The 20698-nt window shown below is 42.9% G+C and overlaps 1 protein-coding gene across 1 annotated transcript; it reads left to right on the forward strand.

Annotated features, from left to right (window-relative positions):
• Positions 1–15125: 15125 nt before the first annotated feature.
• Positions 15126–17638, forward strand: LOC119270087 (probable histone acetyltransferase HAC-like 1). Its single transcript, XM_037552051.1, has 5 exons — positions 15126–15474; positions 15861–15966; positions 16077–16338; positions 16935–17068; positions 17161–17638. Exons 1-5 carry the CDS (start codon positions 15341–15343, stop codon positions 17377–17379), a joined length of 855 nt encoding a protein of 284 aa, XP_037407948.1. The 5' UTR covers positions 15126–15340; the 3' UTR covers positions 17380–17638.
• Positions 17639–20698: the final 3060 nt, after the last annotated feature.

Here is a 20698-nt window from a genome sequence, read left to right on the forward strand (position 1 = left end):
GTCTGAGTACAACAATCGCTTGAATCGAGTGGGAGTTGATCTTCCAGATGAAATAGTGATGGTTCTCCGAAGTCATTACCACCAAGCTACTAGAGCTTCGTGATGAACTATAATATATCAGGGACATATATGATGATCCTTGAGATATTCGCGATGTTTGACACCACAAAAGTAGAAATCAAGAAGGAGCATCAATTGTTGATGGTTGGTGAAACCACTAGTTTCAAGAAGGGCAAGGGCAAGAAAGGGATACTTCATGGAACAACAAATCAGTTGTTGTTCTAGTGAAGAAACCCAAAGTTTAACCCAAGCCCGAGACTAAGTGCTTCTGTAATAAGGGGAACAGTCACTGAAGCAGAATTACCCTAGATACTTGGTAGATGAGAAGGCTAGCAAGGTCGATAGAAGTATATTGATATACATTGTGTTAATGTGTACTTTACTAGTACTCCTAGTAGCACCATGGTATTAGATACCGGTTCGGTTGCTAAGTGTTAGTAAACTCGAAATAAAAGCTACGGAATAAACGGAGACTAGCCAAAAGGTGAGATGACGATATGTGTTGGAAGTATTTCCATGGTTGATCAAATATCGTACGCTCCCTCTACCATCAAGATTGGTGTTTGCGTTGAGCATAGACATGATTGGATTATGTCTATCGCAATATGGTTATTCATTTAAGGAGAGAGTAATGGTTACTCTGTTTATTTGAATAATACCTTCAATGGTCTTACACCTAAAATGAATGGTTTATTGAATCTCGATCGTAGTGATACACATGTTCATGCCAAAAGATAGTAATGATAGTACCACCTACTTGTGGCACTGCCACGTAAGTCATATCGGTATAAAACGCATGAAGAAGCTCCATGTTGATGGATCTTTGGGCTCACTCGTTTTTGAAAAGTTTGAGGCATGCGAACCATGTCTATTGGTGTATATGCATGAAGAAACTCCATGCAAATGGACCGTTTGGACTCACTTGATTTTGAATCACTTGAGACATGCAAATCATACCACATGGGCAAGATGACTGAAAGCCTCGTTTTCAGTAAAATGGAACTAGAAAGCAACTTGTTGGAAGTAATACATTTTGATGTGTGCAGTCCAATGAGTGCTGAGGCATGTAGTGGATATCGTTATGTTCTTACTTCACAGATGATTTGAGTAGATGTTGAGTATATTTACTTGATGAATCACGAGTCTGAATTATTGAAAGGTTCAAGTAATTTTAGGGTGAAGTTGAAAGATCGTCGTGACAAGAGGATAAAATATCTATGATATGATCATAGAGATGAATATCTGAATTACGAGTTTGGCATAGAATTAAGACATTGTGGAAATTGTTTCAACTAATACAGCCTGGAACACCATAGTGTGATGGTGTGTCCGAACATCATAACTGCACCCTATTGGATATGATGCATACCATGATGTCTCTTATCGAATTACCACGATAGTTTATGGGTTAGGCATTAGAGACAACCACATTCACTTTAAATAGGGCACCACGTAATTCCGATGAGATGACACCGTATGAACTATGGTTTAGAGAAACCTAAGCTGTCATTTCTTAAAAGTTTGGGGCTGCGACGCTTATGCGAAAAAGTTTCAGGCTGATAAGCTCGAACCCAAAGCGGATAAATGCATCTTCATAGGACACCCAAAACAGTTGGGTATACCTCCTGTCTCAGAACCGAAAGCAATAAGGGATTGTTTCTAGAATCGGGTCCTTTCTCGAGGAAAAGTTTCTCTCGAAAGAATTGAGTGGGAGGATGGTGGAGACTTGATGAGGTTATTGAACCGTCTCTTCAACTAGTGTGTGGCAGGGCACAGGAAGTTGTTCCTGTGGCACCTACAACAATTGAAGTGGAAGCTTATGATAGTGATCATGAAACTTCAGATCAAGTCACTACCAAACCTCGTGGGATGACAAGGATGCGTAGTACTTCAGAGTGGTACGTGATCCTGTCTTGGAAGTCATGTTGCTAGACAACAATGAACCTACGAGCCATGGAGAAGCGATGGTGGGCCCGGATTCCGATAAATGGCTCGAGGCCATAAAATCCGAGATAGGATACATGTATGAAAACAAAGTGTAGACTTTGGAAGAACTACTTGATGGCCGTAAGGCTGTTTAGGTACATATGGATTTTAAAAGGAAGACGGACAATGATGGTAAGTATCACCATTAAGAAAGCTCGACTTGTCGTTAAGATGTTTTCCGACAAGTTCAAGGAGTTGACTACGATGAGACTTTCTCACTCGTAGCGATGCTAAGAGTCTGTTGGAATTATATTAGTGATTACTGCATTATTTATGAAATCTTGCAGATAGGATGTCAAAACATTGTTTCCCCGACGATTTTCTTGAGGAAAGGTTGTATGTGATACAACCGGAAGGTTTTGTCAATCCTGAAAGATGCTAATAAGTATGCAAAGCTCCAGCAATCCTTCTAAGGACTGGAGTAAGCATCTCGGAGTTGGAATGTATGCTTTGATGAGATGATCAAAGATTTTGGGTTTATACAAAGTTTATGAGAAACTTGTATTTCCAAAGAAGTGAGTGGGAGCACTATAGAATTTCTGATGAGTATATGTTGTTGACATATTATGGATCAGAAATGATGTAGAATTTCTGGAAAGCATATAGGGTTATTTGGAAAGTGTTTTTCAATGGAAAGCCTGGATTAAGCTACTTGAACATTGAGCATCAAGATCTATAAGGATAGATCAAAACGCTTAATGGTACTTTCAAATGAGCACATACCTTGACATGATCTTGAAGGGGTTCAAGATGGATCAGTCAAAGAAGGAGTACTTGCCTGAGTTGTAAGGTATGAAGTTAAGACTTAAAGCTCGACCACGGCAGAAGAAAGAGAAAGGACGAATGTCGTCCCCTATGCTTTTGTCATAGGCTCTATACGGTATGCCATGCTGAGTACCGCACCTGATGTGTGCCTTGCCACATATCTGGCAAGAGGGTACAAAGGTAATCTAGGAGTAGATCACCAGATAGCGGTCTAAATTATCCTTAGAGGAATAAGGATATGTTTCTCGGTTATGGAGGTGATAAAGAGTTCGACGTAAAGAGTTACGTCGATGCAAGCTTAACACCTATCCGGATAGCTCTGAGTAGAGATACCGGATACGTATAATGGAGAAACAATTTAGAATAGCTCCAAGTAGAACAGTTATTTGAAATGGCTCCAAATATAGCGTAGTAGCTGCATCTACAAGATGACATAGAGATTTGCGAAGTACATACGGATCTGAAAGATTCAGACCCGTTGACTATAACATCTCTCACAAGCATAACATGATCAAACCCAGAACTCATCAAGTGTTAATCACATGGTAATGTGAACTAGATTATTGACTCTAGTAAACTCTTTGGGTGTTAGTCACATGGGGATGTGACCTTGAGTGTTAATCACATATCGATGTGAACTGGATTATTGACTCTAGTGCAAGTGGGAGACTGTTGGAAATATGCCCTAGAGGCAATAATAAATTGGTTATTATTATATTTCCTTGTTCATGATAATCGTTTATTATCCATGCTAGAATTGTATTGATAGGAAACTCAGATACATGTGTGGATACATAGACAACATCATGTCCCTAGTAAGCCTCTAGTTGACTAGCTCGTTGATCAATGGATGGTTACGGTTTCCTGACCATGGACATTGGATGTCATTGATAACGGGATCACATCATTAGGAGAATGATGTGATGGACAAAGACCCAATCCTAAGCCTAGCACAAGATCATGTAGTTCGTATGCTAAAGCTTTTCTAATGTCAAGTATCATTTCCTTAGACCATGAGATTGTGCAACTCCCGGATACCGTAGGAGTGCTTTGGGTGTGCCAAACGTCACAACGTAACTGGGTGGCTATAAAGGTACACTACAGGTATCGCCGAAAGTGTCTGTTGGGTTGGCACGAATCGAGACTGGGATTTGTCACTCCGTGTAAACGGAGAGGTATCTCTGGGCCCACTCGGTAGGACATCATCATAATGTGCACAATGTGATCAAGGAGTTGATCACGGGATGATGTGTTACGAAACGAGTAAAGAGACTTGCCGGTAACGAGATTGAACAAGGTATCGGGATACCGACGATCGAATCTCGGGCAAGTATCATACCGCTAGACAAAGGGAATTGTATACGGGATTGATTAAGTCCTTGACATCGTGGTTCATCCGATGAGATCATCGTGGAACATGTGGGAGCCAACATGGGTATCCAGATCCCGCTGATGGTTATTGACCGAAGAGTCATCTCGGTCATGTCTGCATGTCTCCCGAACCCGTAGGGTCTACACACTTAAGGTTCGGTGATGCTAGGGTTATAGAGATATTAGTATGCGGTAACCTGAAAGTTGTTCGGAGTCCCGGATGAGATCCCGGACGTCACGAGGAGTTCCGGAATGGTCCGGAGGTAAAGATTTATATATGGGAAGTCTTGTTTTGGTCGCCGAAAAAGTTTCGCGCATTATCGGTATTGTACCGGGAGTGCCGAAAGGGGTTCGGGGGTCCACCAAGGGGGTCCACCTGCCCCGGGGCCACATGGGCTGTAGGGGTGTGCGCCTTGGCCTATATGGGCCAAGGGCACCAGACCCAAGAGGCCCATGCGCCAAAAGATAAGGGAAAGGAAGAGTCCTAAAAGGGGAAGGCACCTCCTAGGTGCCTTGGGGAGGATGGACTCCTCCCTGGCCGCACCCTTCCTTGGAGGAAGGGCCAAGGCTGCGCCCCCCCCTCTCCCTCGGCCCTATATATAGTGGGGGAAGGGAGGGCAACCACACCTAAGCCCTGGCGCCTCCCTCTCCCTCCCATGACACATCTCCCTCCTCCCTCAGCGCTTGGCGAAGCCCTGTTGGAATCCCGCTACTTCCACCACCACGCCGTCGTGCTGCTGGATCTCCATCAACCTCTCCTCCCCCCTTGATGGATCAAGAAGGAGGAGACGTCGCTGCTCTGTACGTGTGTTGAACGTGGAGGTGCCGTCCGTTCAGCGCTAGGATCATCGATGATTTGGATCACGACGAGTACGACTCCATCAACCCCGTTCTCTTGAACGCTTCCGCGCGCGATCTACAAGGGTATGTAGATCCACTCCTCCCTCGTTGCTAGATGACTCCATAGATTGATCTTGGTGGTACGTAGAAAATTTTGAATTATTGCTATGTTCCCCAACATTATGCAACTATGTGAAGACTCTCTAACATTTAAGGATTTCAGATCTTGATACTTTATTTAAACAGAAAGCAAAACAAAATAAAATGGCATTCTAAGAATGGCAAACATTATGTGAAGAAGCAAAAACTTAGGATCAACCGAAACTAACCGATAGTTGTTGAAGAAGAAAGGTGGGATGCCAACCGGGGCATCCCCAAGCTTAGATGCTTGAGACTTCTTGAAATATTATCTTGGGATGCCTTGGGCATCCCCAAGCTTGAGATTTTGTGTCTCCTTAATTCCTCTCATATCACGGTCTCCCTAAATCTCAAAAGCTTCATCCACACAAAACAGAACAAGGACTCGTGAGATAAGTTAGTATAAACCATTGCAAAAACCTTATCATACTCTACTGTAGCAAATCACTAAAATTATTATTCAACATTTCATAAATGCCTCTGCATATTTAATAGTCCTATCCTCAAATAGAATCATTAAAGAAGCAAACATATGCAAACATAACAGCAATCTGCCTAAACAGGACAGTCTGTAAAGAGTGCAGCAAGATCCATACTTCCCTAACTCCAAAAATTATGAAATAAAATTCCCACTGTAGTAAATTTATCAGATCTTAATATGCAAAAGGTTTCAACATTTTATCACATTATTAATTTTCTAGGGAATTATTGCAACAGCGGTAAACTTTCTGTTTTCAAACAGCAACATGAAGACTTGTAAAATAGGCATAGTAAAGGCTATCAATGCCACTTTTATTGAAATAGAAGATGCAAAACATTGTTATAAATAACAGAAAGCAAATCCTAACAAAATAAATTGACGCTCCAAGCAAAACACATATCATGTGGTGAATAAAAATATAGCTCCAAGTAAAGTTACCGATGAACGAAGATGAAAGAGGGGATGCCTTCCGGGGCATCCCCAAGCTTAGGCTCTTGGTTGTCCTTGAATATTACCTTGGGGTGCCTTGGGCATCCCCAACCTTAGGCTCTTTCCACTCCTTATTCCATAGTCCATCAAATCCTTACCCAAAACTTGAAAACTTCACAACACAAAACTTAACAGAAAACTCGTAAGCTCCGTTAGTATAAGAAAATAAATCACCACTTCATGGTACTGTAATGACTCATTATTTATTTATATCGGTGTTAAAACTACTGTATTCCAACTTATCTATGGTTTACAAACTCTTTTACTAGCCATAGATTCATCAAAATAAGTAAACACCACGTGGAAAACAGAATCTGTCAAAAACAGAACAGTCTGTAGTAATATGGATAAAACTTATACTTCTGGAACTCATAAAATTCTCAAATAAATTTCTGGACCTGAGTAATTTATCTATTAATCATATTCAAGAAGAATTAACTAAATATCACTTTCCAAATAAAAATGGCAGCAGTTCTCGTGAGCGCTAAAGTTTCTGTTTTTACAGCAAGATCAAAAAGACTTTCCCCAAGTCTTCCCAACGGTTCTACTTGGCACAAACACTAACTAAAACATAAAAACTCAATCATAACAGATGCTACATAAATTATTTATTACTAAACAGGAACAAAAATCAAGGAACAAAAATAAAGTTGGGATGCCTCCCAACAAGCGCTATCGTTTAACGCCCCTAGCTAGGCATGATATGATTTCAATGATGCTCGCATAAAAGATAAGGATTGAAACATAAAGAGAGCATCATGAATAATATGACTAGCACATTTAAGCCTAACCCACTTCCTATGCATAGGGATTTTGTGAGCAAACAACTTGTGGGAACAAGAATGAACTTGCATACGAAAGCAAAACAAGCATAACTTCAAAATTTTAAGCACATAGAGAGGAAACTTGATATTATTGCAATTCCTACAAGCACATATTCCTCCCTCATAATAAATTTCAGTAGCATCATGAATGAATTCAACAATATAACTATCACATAAAGCATTCTTTTCATGATCTACAAGCATAGAATTTTTAATACTCTCCACATAAGCAAATTTCTTCTCATGAAAAGTAGTGGGAGTAAACTCAACAAAATAACTATCATATGAGGCATAATCCAATTGAAATTTAAAATCATGATGACAAGTTTCATGGATATCATTAATCTTTATAGCATACAAGTCATCACAATAATCATCATAAATAGGGGGCATGCTCTCATCATAATAAATTTGCTCATCAAAACTTGGGGGACAAAAAATATCATCTTCATCAAACATAGCTTCCCCAAGCTTCTGGATTTGCATATCATTAGCATCATGGATATTCAAGGAATTTATACTAACAACATTGCAATCATGCTCATCATTCAAATATTTAGTGCCAAACATTCTAATGCATTCTTCTTCTAGCACTTGAGCACAATTATCGGAATCCTTATTCTCACGACAGATATTAAAAAGATAAAGCGTATGAGGCAAACTTAATTCCATTTTTTTGTAATTTTCTTTTATAAACTAAACTAGTGATAAAACAAGAAACTAAAATACCCGATTGCAAGATCTAAAGATATACCTTCAAGTGCTAACCTCCCCGGCAACGGTGCCAGAAAAGAGCTTGATGTCTACTACACAACCTTCTTCTTGTAGACGTTGTTGGGCCTCCAAGTGCAGAGGTTTGTAGGACAGTAGCAAATTTCCCTCAAGTGGATGACCTAAGGTTTATCAATCCGTAGGAGGCGTAGGATGAAGATGGTCTCTCTCAAGCAACCCTGCAACCAAATAACAAAGAGTCTCTTGTGTCCCCAACACACCCAATACAATGGTAAATTGTATAGGTGCACTAGTTCGGCGAAGAGATGGTGATACAAGTGGTATATGGATAGTACATAATAGTTTTTGTAATCTGAAAATATAAAAACAGCAAGGTAACGAATGATAAAAGTGAGCGTAAATGGTATTGCAATGTGTTGAAACAAGGCCTAGGGTTCATATTTTCACTAGTGCAAGTCCTCTCAACAATAATAACATAATTGGATCATATAACTATCCCTCAACATGCAACAAAGAGTCACTCCAAAGTCACTAATAGCGGAGAACGAACGAAGAGATATGGTAGGGTATGAAACCACCTCAAAGTTATTCTTTCCAATCAATCCGTTGGGGCTATTCCTATAAGTGTCACAAACAGCCCTAGAGTTCATACTAGAATAACACCTTAAGACACAAATCAACCAAAACCCTAATGTCACCTAGATACTCCAATGTCACCTCAAGTATCTGTGGGTATGATTATACGATATGCATCACACAATCTCAGATTCATCTATTCAACCAACACATAGAACCTCAAAGAGTGCCCCAAAGTTCCTACCAGAGAATCACGACGAAAACGTGTGCCAACCCCTATGCATAGGTTCATGGGCGGAACCCGCAAGTTGATCACCAAAACATACATCAAGTGAATCACGTGATATCCCATTGTCACCACAGATACACACGGCAAGCCATACATCAAGTGTTCTCAAATCTTTAAAGACTCAATCCGATAAGATAACTTCAAAGGGGAAACTCAATCCATTACAAGAGAGTAGAGGGGGGAGAAAACATCATAAGATCCAACTATAATAGCAAAGCTCGTGATACATCAAGATCGTATCACCTCAAGAACACGAGAGAGAGAGAGAGAGAGAGAGAGAGAGAGAGAGATCAAACACATAGCTACTGGTATATACCCTCAGCCCCGAGGGAGAACTACTCCCTCCTCATCATGGAGAGCACAGGGATGATGAAGATGGCCACCTGAGAGGGATTCCCCCTCCGGCAGGGTGCCGGAACGGGTCTAGATTGGCTTTCGGTGGCTACAGAGGCTTCTGGCGGCGGAACTCCCGATCTATTGTGCTCCCCGATGTTTTTAGGGTATATGGAGATATATAGGCGGAAGAAGTACGTCAAGGGGTCCACGAGGGGCCCACGAGGGTGGAGGGCGCGCCCAGAGGGGGTGGGTGCGCCCCCCTACCTCATGGCCTCCTCGAAGCGTCCTTGACGTAGCCTCTGATAACCCACAAGTATAGGGGATCGCAACAGTTTTCGATAAGTAAGAGTGTAGAACGCAACGAGGAGCTAAAGGTAGAACAAATATTCCCTCAAGTTCTATCGACCACCGATACAACTCTACGCACGCTTGACGTTCGCTTTACCTAGAACAAGTATGAAACTAGAAGTACTTCGTAGGTGTTGTTGGATAGGTTTGCAAGATAATAAAGAGTACGTAAATAAAAATTAGGGACTGTTTAGATAAAGAAACAATAAAGTAAATATATCGAGTGTGGAAAAGTGGTGGTAGGAGTTCCGAAATTGCCCCTAAGCAATTGACTACTTTACTAGACCGATAGCAAGTAGTATGTGGGAGAGGCCACTGCTAGCATTTCATCCCTGACTTGGAATTCTATGCACTTATGATTCGAACTATTAGCAAGCATCCGCAACTACTAATGTTCATTAAGGTAAAACCCAACCATAGCATTAAGGTATATTGGTCCCCCTTCAATCCTGTATGCATCAATTTCTATGCTAGTTTGAAGCTTCTGTCACTCTTGCCCTCCAATACATAGTCCTATCAACATACAACTAACCCTAGGGTGTGATCCACGCGCGCAATCATATGATGGGCACCAAATGACAGCAACATAACCACAAGCAAATTAAATCAATCATAGCAATTCATCAACCACCGATAGGACAACGAAAATCTACTCAAACATCATAGGATGGCAACACATCATTGGATAATAATATGAAGCATAAAGCACCATGTTCAAGTAGAGGGTACAGCGGGTTGCGGGAGAGTGGACCGCTGTAGATAGAGGGGGGAAGGTGATGGAGATGTTGGTGAAGATAGCGGAGGTGTTGGTGAAGATCGCGGTGATGATGATGGCCCCCGGTGGCACTCCAGTGCCACCGGAAGCGAGGGGGAGAGAGCCCCCCTCCTTCTTCTTCTTCTTCCTTAACCTCCTCCCTAGATGGGAGAAGGGTTTCCCCTCTGGTCCATGGCCTCCATGGCAAGGGAGGGGCGAGAGCCCCTCCAAGATTGGATCTGTCTCTTTGTCTCTCTCTGTTTCTACGTTCTGTTCTGACTCTGTTTCACCGTTTCGTATATATATGGAGATCCATAACTCCGGTTGGGCTGAAATTTTAACACGATCTCTATCCGGATATTAGCTTTCTTGCGGTGAAAGAAGGGCACCAACCGCCTTACGCGGTGGCCACGAGGGTCAGGGGCGCATCTAACACCCTGGGGCGCGCCCCCTACCTCATGGGCCCCTCGAGCATCGTCTCGCGTGGATTCTTCTTCCCAAAAATCATATATATTCCAAAAAAATCTCCGTCAGTTTTTATTCCGTTTGGACTCCGTTTGATATGGATATTCTGCGAAACAAAAAACATGCAACAAACAGGAACTGGCACTGGGCACTGGATCAATATGTTAGTCCCAAAAATAGTATAAAAAGTTGCCAAAAGTATATGAAAGTTGAATAATATTGGCATGGAACAATCAAAAATTATAGATACGACAGAGACGTATCAGCCTCCAAGTCTCCCGGGATGATTTCCTTCCAAAAAAGAGTTCCGTGAAGTTTCAGGTCAATTGGACTCCGTTTGATTTTTCTTTTCTTCGAAACCCTAAAATAGGAAAAAAAAACAGAAACTGGCACTGGGCTCTGGGTTAATAGGTTAGGCCCAAAAATAATATAAAAGTGTATAATAAAGCCCATAAACATCCAAAACAGAAGATAATATAGCATGGAGCAATCAAAAATTATAGATACATTGGAGACGTATCAGCCATCTTATGGCAACTTGTTTAACTTATGTCTGTACTCAGATATTGTTGGTTCCGCTGACTCGTCTATGATCGTGCTCTTGTATTGGAGCCCTCGAGGCCCTGGCTTGTAATATGATGCTTGTATGACTTATTTTATTTGTAGAGTTGTGTTGTGATATCTTCCCATGAGTCCCTAATCTTGATCGTACACGTTTGCGTGTATGATTAGTGTACGATTGAATCAGGGGCGTCACATTATTATTGGTGTTGGAAAAGTCACACAGTTTGGTATTTTGTTGAGTCATCATGACAAGCAAGCAATCCAACACACGAGCACATAAAAGGCAAGCGAAGCAGATCAATAGAAGAGGGGCGAAGAAAAGGCGAATCTTTTTGAAAATCATTTTAGAAGTGGGGAAGAGGAAAACGAGAGGCGAATGGCAAAATAATGTAATGCGAGAGATGAGAGTTTATGATGGGTACTTGGTATGTCTTGACTTGTCGTAGATATCCCTGGCAACGACGCTAGAAATTCTTCCTGCTACCTCTTGAGCTTGCTTTCGTTTTTCCCTTGAAGAGGAAAGGGTGATGCAGCAAAGTAGAGTAAGTATCTCCCTCAGTTTTGAGAACTAAGGTATCAATCCAGTAGGAGACAACGCACAAGTCGCCGAATACCTGTACAAACAAACACCAACTTGCACCCAACGCGACAAAGGGGTTGTCAATCCCTTCACGGTTATTTGCAAAGTGAGATCTGATAGAGATGGATAAAGGGTAAAGTAATATTTTTGGTATTTTTGGTTTATGGAACAGAAAGTAAAAGATTGCAAATGAAGTAAATGAAGTAAATAGGAAACTAAAATTGTAGATTGGAAACTTATATGATGAAAAATAGACCTGAGGGCCATATGTTTCACCAGAGGCATCTCTCAAGATAGAAATTATTACGGTGGGTAAACAAATTACTACCGAGCAATTGATAGAAAAAGCACAAAGTTATGACGATATCTAAGGCAATGATCTTGAGTATAGGCATCATGTCCGTATCAAGTAGACCGACTCCTGCCTGCATCTACTACTATTACTCCACAGATCGATCGACTCCTGCCCGCATCTAGAGTATTAAGTTCATAAGAATAGAGTAACACATTAAGTAAGATGACATGATGTAGCGGGATAAACTCAAGCAATATGATGAAAACCCCATCTTGTTATCCTCGATGGCAACAATACAATATGTGTCGGTTCCCCTTCTATCACTAGGATCGAGCACCACAAGATTGAACCCAAAGCTAAGCACTTCTCCCATTGCAAGAAAAAACAATCTAGTTGGCCAAACCAAATCGATAGTTCGAAGAGACTTGCAAAGATATCAAATCATGCATATAAGAATTCAGAGGATATTCAAATAATATCCATAGATAAGCTCATCATAAATCTAGAATTCATCAGATCTCGGCAAACACACCGCAAAAAGAGTATTACATCGAATAGATCTCCAAGAACATCGAGGAGAACATGGCATTGAGAATCAAAGAGAGAGAGAATAAGCCATCTAGTTACTATCTATGGACCCGTAGGTCTGTGGTAAACTACTCACTCTTCATCAGAGAGGCAAATGGTGTTGATGTAGAAGCCCTCCATGATCGAATCCCCCTTCGGCAGGATGCCGGAAAAGGCCCCTGGATGGGATCTCACGGGTGCAGAAGGTTGCGGCAGTGGAGAAGTGTTTCCGTGGCTCTCCTCGTAGGTTTTGGAATATTTGAGAATATATATATAGGCAAAAGAAATAGGCCGGTGGAGTCACAAGGGGCCCACAAGGGTGGGGCGCGCCCTACCCCCTGGGTGCACCCTACAACCTTGTGGCCACCTCATGGCTTCCCTGATGTGCACTCCAAGTCCTTTGAATGTCTTCTGGTCCAAGAAAAATCACTGCGAAAGTTTCATTCCATTTGGTATTCCTTTTCTGCGAAACTCTAAAACAAGGAAAAACAGGAACTGACACTGGGTTCTAGGTTAATAGGTTAGTCCCAAAAATCATATAAAATAGCATATTAATGCATATAAAACATCCAAAACAGATAATATAATAGCATGGAACAATAAAAAATTATAGATACTTTGGAGACGTATCAGAAGGCTAGCAAACACAACGATAACTAGATCGAAAAGGCGCAGGCCTCCTGCCTGGGGCCTCCTAACTACTCCTGGTCGTCGGTGGTCTCGACGTAGTCGTAGGCTCCGTCGGGGTAGTAGTAGTCATCGGCGGGATCACCTGGCTCCTGGGCTCCGTCATGTGATCGCAAAAATCAGGTAGAGGGGGAAAGGAGTAGCAAAGCAACCATGAGTACTCATCCAAAGTACTCACAAGACTTATATCAGATCTATGCTAAGTATGCATCGGTTTCAAAGGAATGGGGCTATATCTTTGGACTATACCGCAGAAATACCAGAATAGAGGGAAGGCCTAGCCTATCAAGACTAGCATCTTGCGGCGTCTTGTAGCATTAGAAGAGTTTAGATTAGCATATCATAAGGTAACAAGTATATTTTAGTAACGCTCAGAGATCCCTCCTCGACTACCTGCGAGAAAGCGATCCCGAAGCCATCATATCCATTTAGTGTAACAAGTATCCAGTTCTACTTGTACTAGATCGGGATACAACTTCGAGTGTCCGTTACCGTGGACACGACTATTCGAATAGACATACTTCCCTGCAGGGGTACACCAACTTACCCAACATGCTCAATTAACTTTGGCCGGACACACTTTTCCTGGTCATGCCTGGCCTCGGCTGATCGACACACTGTAGTCCTACCTAGACTCAACAGAGGTCAGCACGCCGATCTACATCATAAGCACCCGGGGGTCTTGGGCACATCACCATTTGCACTCATGCGCGTTGTGTACGCGGCCTGGAGTTGACCCACCTCCTTATACAAGCGCAGGCGGTTACCATCCAACCGGGCATGCGCGGCTCAATTGCTGACGTCCGAAGAGCTTTCGGAGAATCGTACAACATTGAGTACCCATATATTAGCAGACAGTTGATAACTTGATATTCATGCATAAGTAGAAAGTTTTTTTTGACAACTTACATAACTGGCAAGTTAGTGCTGCTAGTAGAGTGTTAGTTTAAACACTTGCAGGTTCATACCAATTCTTTTGCAATGTGTGATGTATAATCAAAATTAGTGCTTAACACATGGCACAATTTGTAGGGTGATTCCATAGGATTTCTCTTGCAACAAGTAACTCTACTGCATTTTTTAAATAACAACATCTAGATGACATCTTAGACATGATTCAAATCAAATAAAACAAGAACTAACATAATGAATTGACAACTGGAAACGGAACGGCCAGTAAAAAATATATATTAAAAATCATACTATATTCTCTACCCTCCTTCGATTGTACGCCATCGCCGGAGATTGAAAAATACATCAAACCAACAATAAAGGAAATGGCCACCTACAAATGCCCTCACCATATCAGTCTTTGAATACCGCAATAGTCACTCAACCCTTGAGACGAGATCCAGAAATTAATGAAGCATTATTGGTTAAAGTATCACCCCACGCATAGCAGTCTTGCAATACATCACCACCAGCTCAGAGAATTGAAGAAACACACCATGCCACATAACACCGTTAAAATCGTCATACCAATAGCCAGCCCATACTCTCTTTAAAAGACTTGCCCGTAAAAAAAACTGTCTTTAAAAGACACACCATGAAACAATCTTACCCTTATAAGGGCATGGCCAATGCATAGCTACAGGATGATACCTCGCATGCCATGTAGGATTAGATGTCAGAAAAGGTAAGTTCAGACGGGGAAACGGGATCCTCTGCAGGAGGCGGATGCTCGGAGAGAAAAGGTGTGATCCGGTGTAAAAAGCTGAAAAGATTGAAGTAGAGAGTAGAGATGCATGTGTACTAGTCTTTATTTTATTTTTATTCCTTAATGAGACCCATTAGATGCCAAACTATTTTTTTTCAAAGGGCATCTGTATCCACATTGCCACCTTAGTTTTCATGCCTAAAAGCTTAAAAAAATGGGGACGTTGTAAAGGCGACGGAGAAAGAAGAAACGAGACGGACGCTTCCCTCGTCAAAAAGAGAGAAAAGGGGAGCGCGTCGCTGGCCCACCACCCAGTTTTGACCCCGCTCGTGCAGTCCAGCTCGGGTAGTCCGCCATTGGTCAAGTCCCCCATTCCTTTCTCCCCTCTCCCTCCGTCTCCCCGCCTCGTCTCCGCCCGCCGCTCGCCGCCGCACAACCTCCTACTATTGGGTCGGCTCTCCTACCCCCACGGCATCCAGCTCGCGCTGCGCTGGGATTTACCGGGCCGGCGGAGACTCGCCCGGCTGGCCGCGAAGATGGACGCGCGTCAGACTGCGCAGGTGAATCAGGTCGTCGGCGCCGTCGGGATGCCGCCGCCGCAAAGCCAGACGCAGGATGCGTGGGTCGATCCCCAGTTCGTTATGATGCGCAGCAGCATCCGAGACAAGATGTAAGCGTTCAGTGCTCTTATCTGCTCCAGTTGGAAATAATCGATATTCATGCTCCAGAAAATGGGTTGGAATTGAATTCTCTAAACAATAGATTCCATCAGGCATCATGCTTACTGGAGTACTACGTTGTTTCATTCACAAAATTATAAGCAAAAGCGATTGTAGATATGGTGCTGCTCGAAATTTTAGTGGCTTCCCTTGAAGTTTAGAAGGGTGTTGCATACACATTTGGCAACTTTGGGGGTGCGTTTAGATCCTCTGTTCGGCTCTGAGGGTTATTTAGGCTATAAGGCTGATGATGCCTGACGGTTCGAGTTTGATATGAAAGCAAGGAGGGTAGTTCTTTATTTAATTTTATTACATATACTTGTTATTGAATTGGCAGATTCGAGTATATAGGAAGGAAGCAAACCTCGGCTGATTGGCGGAGGAGGTTACCCGAGCTCGCGAGGAGGCTTGAGGAAATCTTGTTTAGAAAATACCCAAGCAAGGTGTTGACCCCTTGCCTTCTTATTTTGTAGCTTTGGCTTTCGAGCAATCAAGTCCATTTCCGAGCAAAATTAAATATCACCGTTTCATCATTTAAAAAAATTATATTCAGGCGGAGTACTACAATATGATGAAGCAGCAAATTGAGCCGCACTTGCAGTTTGCTATCAAGCAGTTGAGTGCTCAGAACCAACAACGACAACAGAACCAACAATTGTCAAGACAGATAGCATCTTCCCCTGGCTATGGGACGATGATTCTGACACCTGGTATCACACAAGGCGCAAGTGAAACTTCTAGAATGTCTTATGTGACAGGCAATATTGGCCCTTCGTCATCTGGTGCAGGCATGGTTCCTCTGAACGCCAACATGGGTACCTTGCTGCCAGGCGCAGATAGTTTTACTGAACTTGTGCTTATTTCCTTCAGGCTGTGTACCTTATTTTGAAATTCTTCTGTACCATGCTGTAGAAACTTCTAGCCTTGAAATCCAATGGCCAGCAACATATTGGACAAAATTGAACAGATGTGTTAACACCTAACAAACCACCTTTCTGGGAGTCTAGCTTTTGTGTTTGGAAAAGACCATCCACTAAGTAGCTATTGTATGACTAAAAAGCTGCAAGTGAAATGTTAACCTGAAAGATCCATTATTAGAATTTAACACTAATTATCTTCCTTTGGACGCTTAGCTTCCAAAAAAATTCCATTATCAATTAGAAATGGGATATCACACTGTTGAGTCTCAGTATTTACCCATATTGATTTATGACATTTTCGAACATACATATACTCCCTCTGTCTCAAAATGTAAGATGGCTTTTGACAAACGTCTTACATTTTGAGACAGAGGGAGTACTATTCAGTCTTGGAGCTGTATGCTCTAGTGTATATCACCTTTTTTTTCCTAGTTTCCCCTTTTGGACTATGTTTCCATTTACTAACTTGGTTTGTGTTGCTTTATTTCCAGGGGAAGCTCCTGATCAGCATGTGAACACACTGCTTTCTCTGGGGATGAACCCTACACATCAAGATCACCCCAGAGCCAGCAGCAACAACCTCATGGTAGACACAGTGGACACACCTGCAACCAACAGATTCTTGGTAAAAATTGTGCATTGTACTTCACAAATATCATGTACAGTAATACCAGCTCTCCAAGGCTTGCTTACAAACTGCAGCTCATGGTGATGCAGAAATCCCGTGCACCTCTGAAGGAGATCCGAAAGGAACCAAAGTTTAGCTGCCCAGTCTGCATGAATGAGCTGGTTGATGCGTCATCCACCATCTGTGGCCACATCTTCTGCCAGAAGTGCATCCAGGCCTCCATCCAGGCTCAGAGCAAGTGTCCGACCTGCCGTAGGACGCTAACTATGAACAGTTTCCACCGCGTCTACCTCCCGACGATGGACTGACCTGATCCACCCTGTTTTATTTTCTCTTTTACCCACGGGTGCCGCAAATCAGATGGTAACATTTCAGAAGCAGGTTTGATTAAGGATGACATTAACAGGGATATGGATGTCATTTGCTTTTCTTTAGAGTCTTCTTAAGGCATTTGTATTATTTACCTGTATAAGATATATTTGCTTCCGCTGTGAGTTGTATCTTGGTTGCGAGACCCTTGTATTGTATCCATATGTTAAATTTGACTCTTCAGAGTTGTTGCATATATATGTTGATGTGGATCTGTTATGGAATTGTGTTGTGATATCTACTGCTGCGCCCACGTCGTGTGTATGTTGTCATGTGCACATTGTGTGGGGTGGCATCTTCGGGTCAATATTATGCGGATGCTAGCGGAGGTGCTAGATCTGTACAGTGACGCTCCCAGGGCGCTACACTTTTGCCTTTGCGAGGTCATGTGGTGCAGTTGGTGCCCTGCGAGTCTGCTTGACCTTGTGGTCATTGCTTAGTCCCTCACTGATAGGAGGAGACACCTCCTCTATTTTTTTTCTTTTACGGCCATGACTTAAGCCCTTTGGACCTCCTGGGACAAGCTTGTGATTGCTCACGACTGTCTATGACATGTGCCTGACCTTGTTTACATTCCTATTGCATTTATGTTGCAATGGTGGCATCTCATGAGACTTGAGATGCTCGATGATCGGTGGGCTTCCGGTTCCAACAAGATAGCGCCAGTGGCCTCTTTGCATCCATTTATTTTTGTTTTGGGGCTTTCTTTGGTTGTGCCCCTGTGGCTTACTTTATACTAGTTGTTCAGATTGGTCGGTGCTTTATCTATAAAGGCGGGCTAATGCCTAATTTCTTGAAGATGGCACCAAGAGTGTGTGGAACTGCGGATGGGTCGAACATGGTGTAGAGAATACATTTGGGCGAAAAGAAAGCCTCAAGCCTTGGATTTGAGGAGGAAATGAAAGATTAGGAGGTTTGGCAGGCGAAGGTTGCCAATATACTTCGGTGGTCGTTTATATACATGGTCCTCATTTGGCGTGCAAGCCCCCGCTCTATCGACCCCCTTGGGCTTCCAAAGCCGGTCATTCATTTGGGTTTTAAGAGTTATGTTGTAGAAGTTGTGTTTCACGTGTTTGGGAAAGTGGCAATGGTTGCGGCTCCAAGGTTAGATCTAGATCCTTTCTTTTTGCAATTTATGTGTAGTATTTTCAAAATTTGGATAATGTATTAGCCAATAGTTGATATTTATACAAGTGACAAGTTAGTGTTGTTAGTAAAATGTTACTTTAAACGATCGTATGTCCATACATGTCCATAGCAAACTTTTTGGAATGTGTGTCATCCAACCAAAATTAATGTTTTATGTGGCACGATGCGTAGGGCGATTCCACATGATTTCTCTTGGAGCAACTAAGGGTTGCACTACTCTCACTGTCTCACCCAAAAACACAACCTACTGGGGTTTTCCCGTACATGCAGCCGCCTCTGCCTCCAAATGTCTTCTGGCACAGATAAAATGGGGAAGCCATCATTTGAGGATTAGCCATGAAATTTATGTTGTTCTGGACTTGACTAGGGTTTAGTCTACCTGTCTGGGCGATGATGCAAAAGGAAGATGGTGTCGATATATCTAAGAATAGCATGTGTTTCTGTTTATGTGAGGATGGTCTCGTACTAAGAGCATCTCCAACAGCCGCGCTGCGCACAAAAAACTACTTTGCCGTGCGCCCTTCGTCTGGTTTTGCGCGGCTGGCAGTGCTGGCTCCAACAGCCGCGCTAAAATGTAGCGCGCGCAACTCGCCGGGGCATTGCATATGTTGCATTTTGAACACAAAATGAATTTGAAACCTTCAAAATGCAATGAACATGACATCTAAATTTCACACAAACAAGTTGATGAATAAAAGTTCATGCCCACAAGTTCAAAATCATGCCCACGAGTTCATCCAACCAAGTTCAAAATGCAAATCAAGTTCATGACACAAACGAAAGACACATCAAGCCTCGTCCTCGTCTTCGTCCTCATCTTCGGAAGACGATTCTTCCTCCTCCGAAGATGATTCTTCCTCCTCCTCCTCATCGCGCACCGCATCACGTGAAGCTCCGACGGTGTTGGCAAGATCTTCAACGGCATCTTCATGGGAATGTGTGCGAGGAGGCACACCGGAAGACATTCCGCCCATCACGGCCGGAGGTGCACCCATGCCTCCCATGAGAGAAGCAAAACTCATGCCTCCCATGGCGGCCATAGCGTCGGGGGGTGCTCCAAAGCCACCCATGCCTCCCATGGTCTCCATGGTAGCTCCAAAGCCACCCATGGCACCTAAGCCACCCATGGTACCTCCGAAGCCTCCCATGCCTCCCATGGCGCCAAGGCCACCGCCACCCATGGCGCCAAGGCCACCGCCACCCATTGCGCGAATCATGGCTCTTTTTTGGATCAAGACTTCTTCACGGCAAGATTGACATACTCCTTTTGCACCTCATTGAGGATAGATGTGTTCAAGAAGAACAAGTGCTTCTCCCATTCCAACAATCTAGTTCGCTCCTCATTGCTCATCTTCCTCTCCTCCAAAGCCACCTTCCTCTCCTTGGTCGCCACCCTCCTCTCCCTGGCCGCCAACCTCCTCTCCTCGGTCGCGGCATCTTGGTTCCTTGCCATTTTCCTCACCTCGTTGGCTTCTTTTCTTGCCTTCACAATAGCTTCCATAGCATTTTTGAGCTCATCATCTCATTTCCTCTTCTTCTTTTCTTTTGCGTCTTTCTTGCGCCCATCCGGTCGTTTTGGCTTCGAGTATGAAACCGAGTTGGGTGTGGGGCTTCTCTTGCCGTCACTTGATGCATCATCCTCCTCCTCATCATCATCATTCAACTCAATTGTTCGCTTGCGTTTGTTGCTCAAATGCAAATCATCATGCTTCTTCCATTTCTCATCATCCTTCAACACTTCATAGCAATGAGGCAAGGTAAATATCCTTCCTTTCTTGATCTTCCCCTTCTTGGTTCTTTTCTCCTCTCCTTTGAACAAGTTTTGTGCAATGTTGTACTACATGAAAACAAAGCAAGTTAGCACTTCGAACACCAACAACAAGTATGATGAACATGTATGGAATGCCACTTACTCTATTGTCCTCATTTGTGCCACTTGGATTCAACTTGTCAACCGCCTTTTGTGCGGCCGCCCACCTTTCACAATCCAAGTTGATTGTCGACCTGTTGGGGAATGTAGTAATTTCAAAAAATTTCCTACGCACACGCAAGATCATGGTGATGATATAGCAACGAGGGGAGAGTGTTGTCTACGTACCCTCGTAGACC

The sequence above is a fragment of the Triticum dicoccoides genome, chromosome 3A (genome assembly GCF_002162155.2).
Source record: "Triticum dicoccoides isolate Atlit2015 ecotype Zavitan chromosome 3A, WEW_v2.0, whole genome shotgun sequence".
NCBI classification, from domain to species: Eukaryota; Viridiplantae; Streptophyta; class Magnoliopsida; order Poales; family Poaceae; genus Triticum; species Triticum dicoccoides.

What these genes read in the sequence shown, in the direction of transcription:
- LOC119270087 (XM_037552051.1), top strand. Translation starts at nt 15,341, where the DNA reads ATGGACGCGCGTCAGACTGCGCAGGTGAATCAGGTCGTCGGCGCCGTC. An exon ending in AGCAGCATCCGAGACAAGAT is followed by an intron (nt 15,475 to 15,860) that starts GTAAGCGTTCAG and finishes TTGAATTGGCAG; the next exon opens with ATTCGAGTATATAGGAAGGA. An exon ending in TCCTCTGAACGCCAACATGG is followed by an intron (nt 16,339 to 16,934) that starts GTACCTTGCTGC and finishes CTTTATTTCCAG; the next exon opens with GGGAAGCTCCTGATCAGCAT.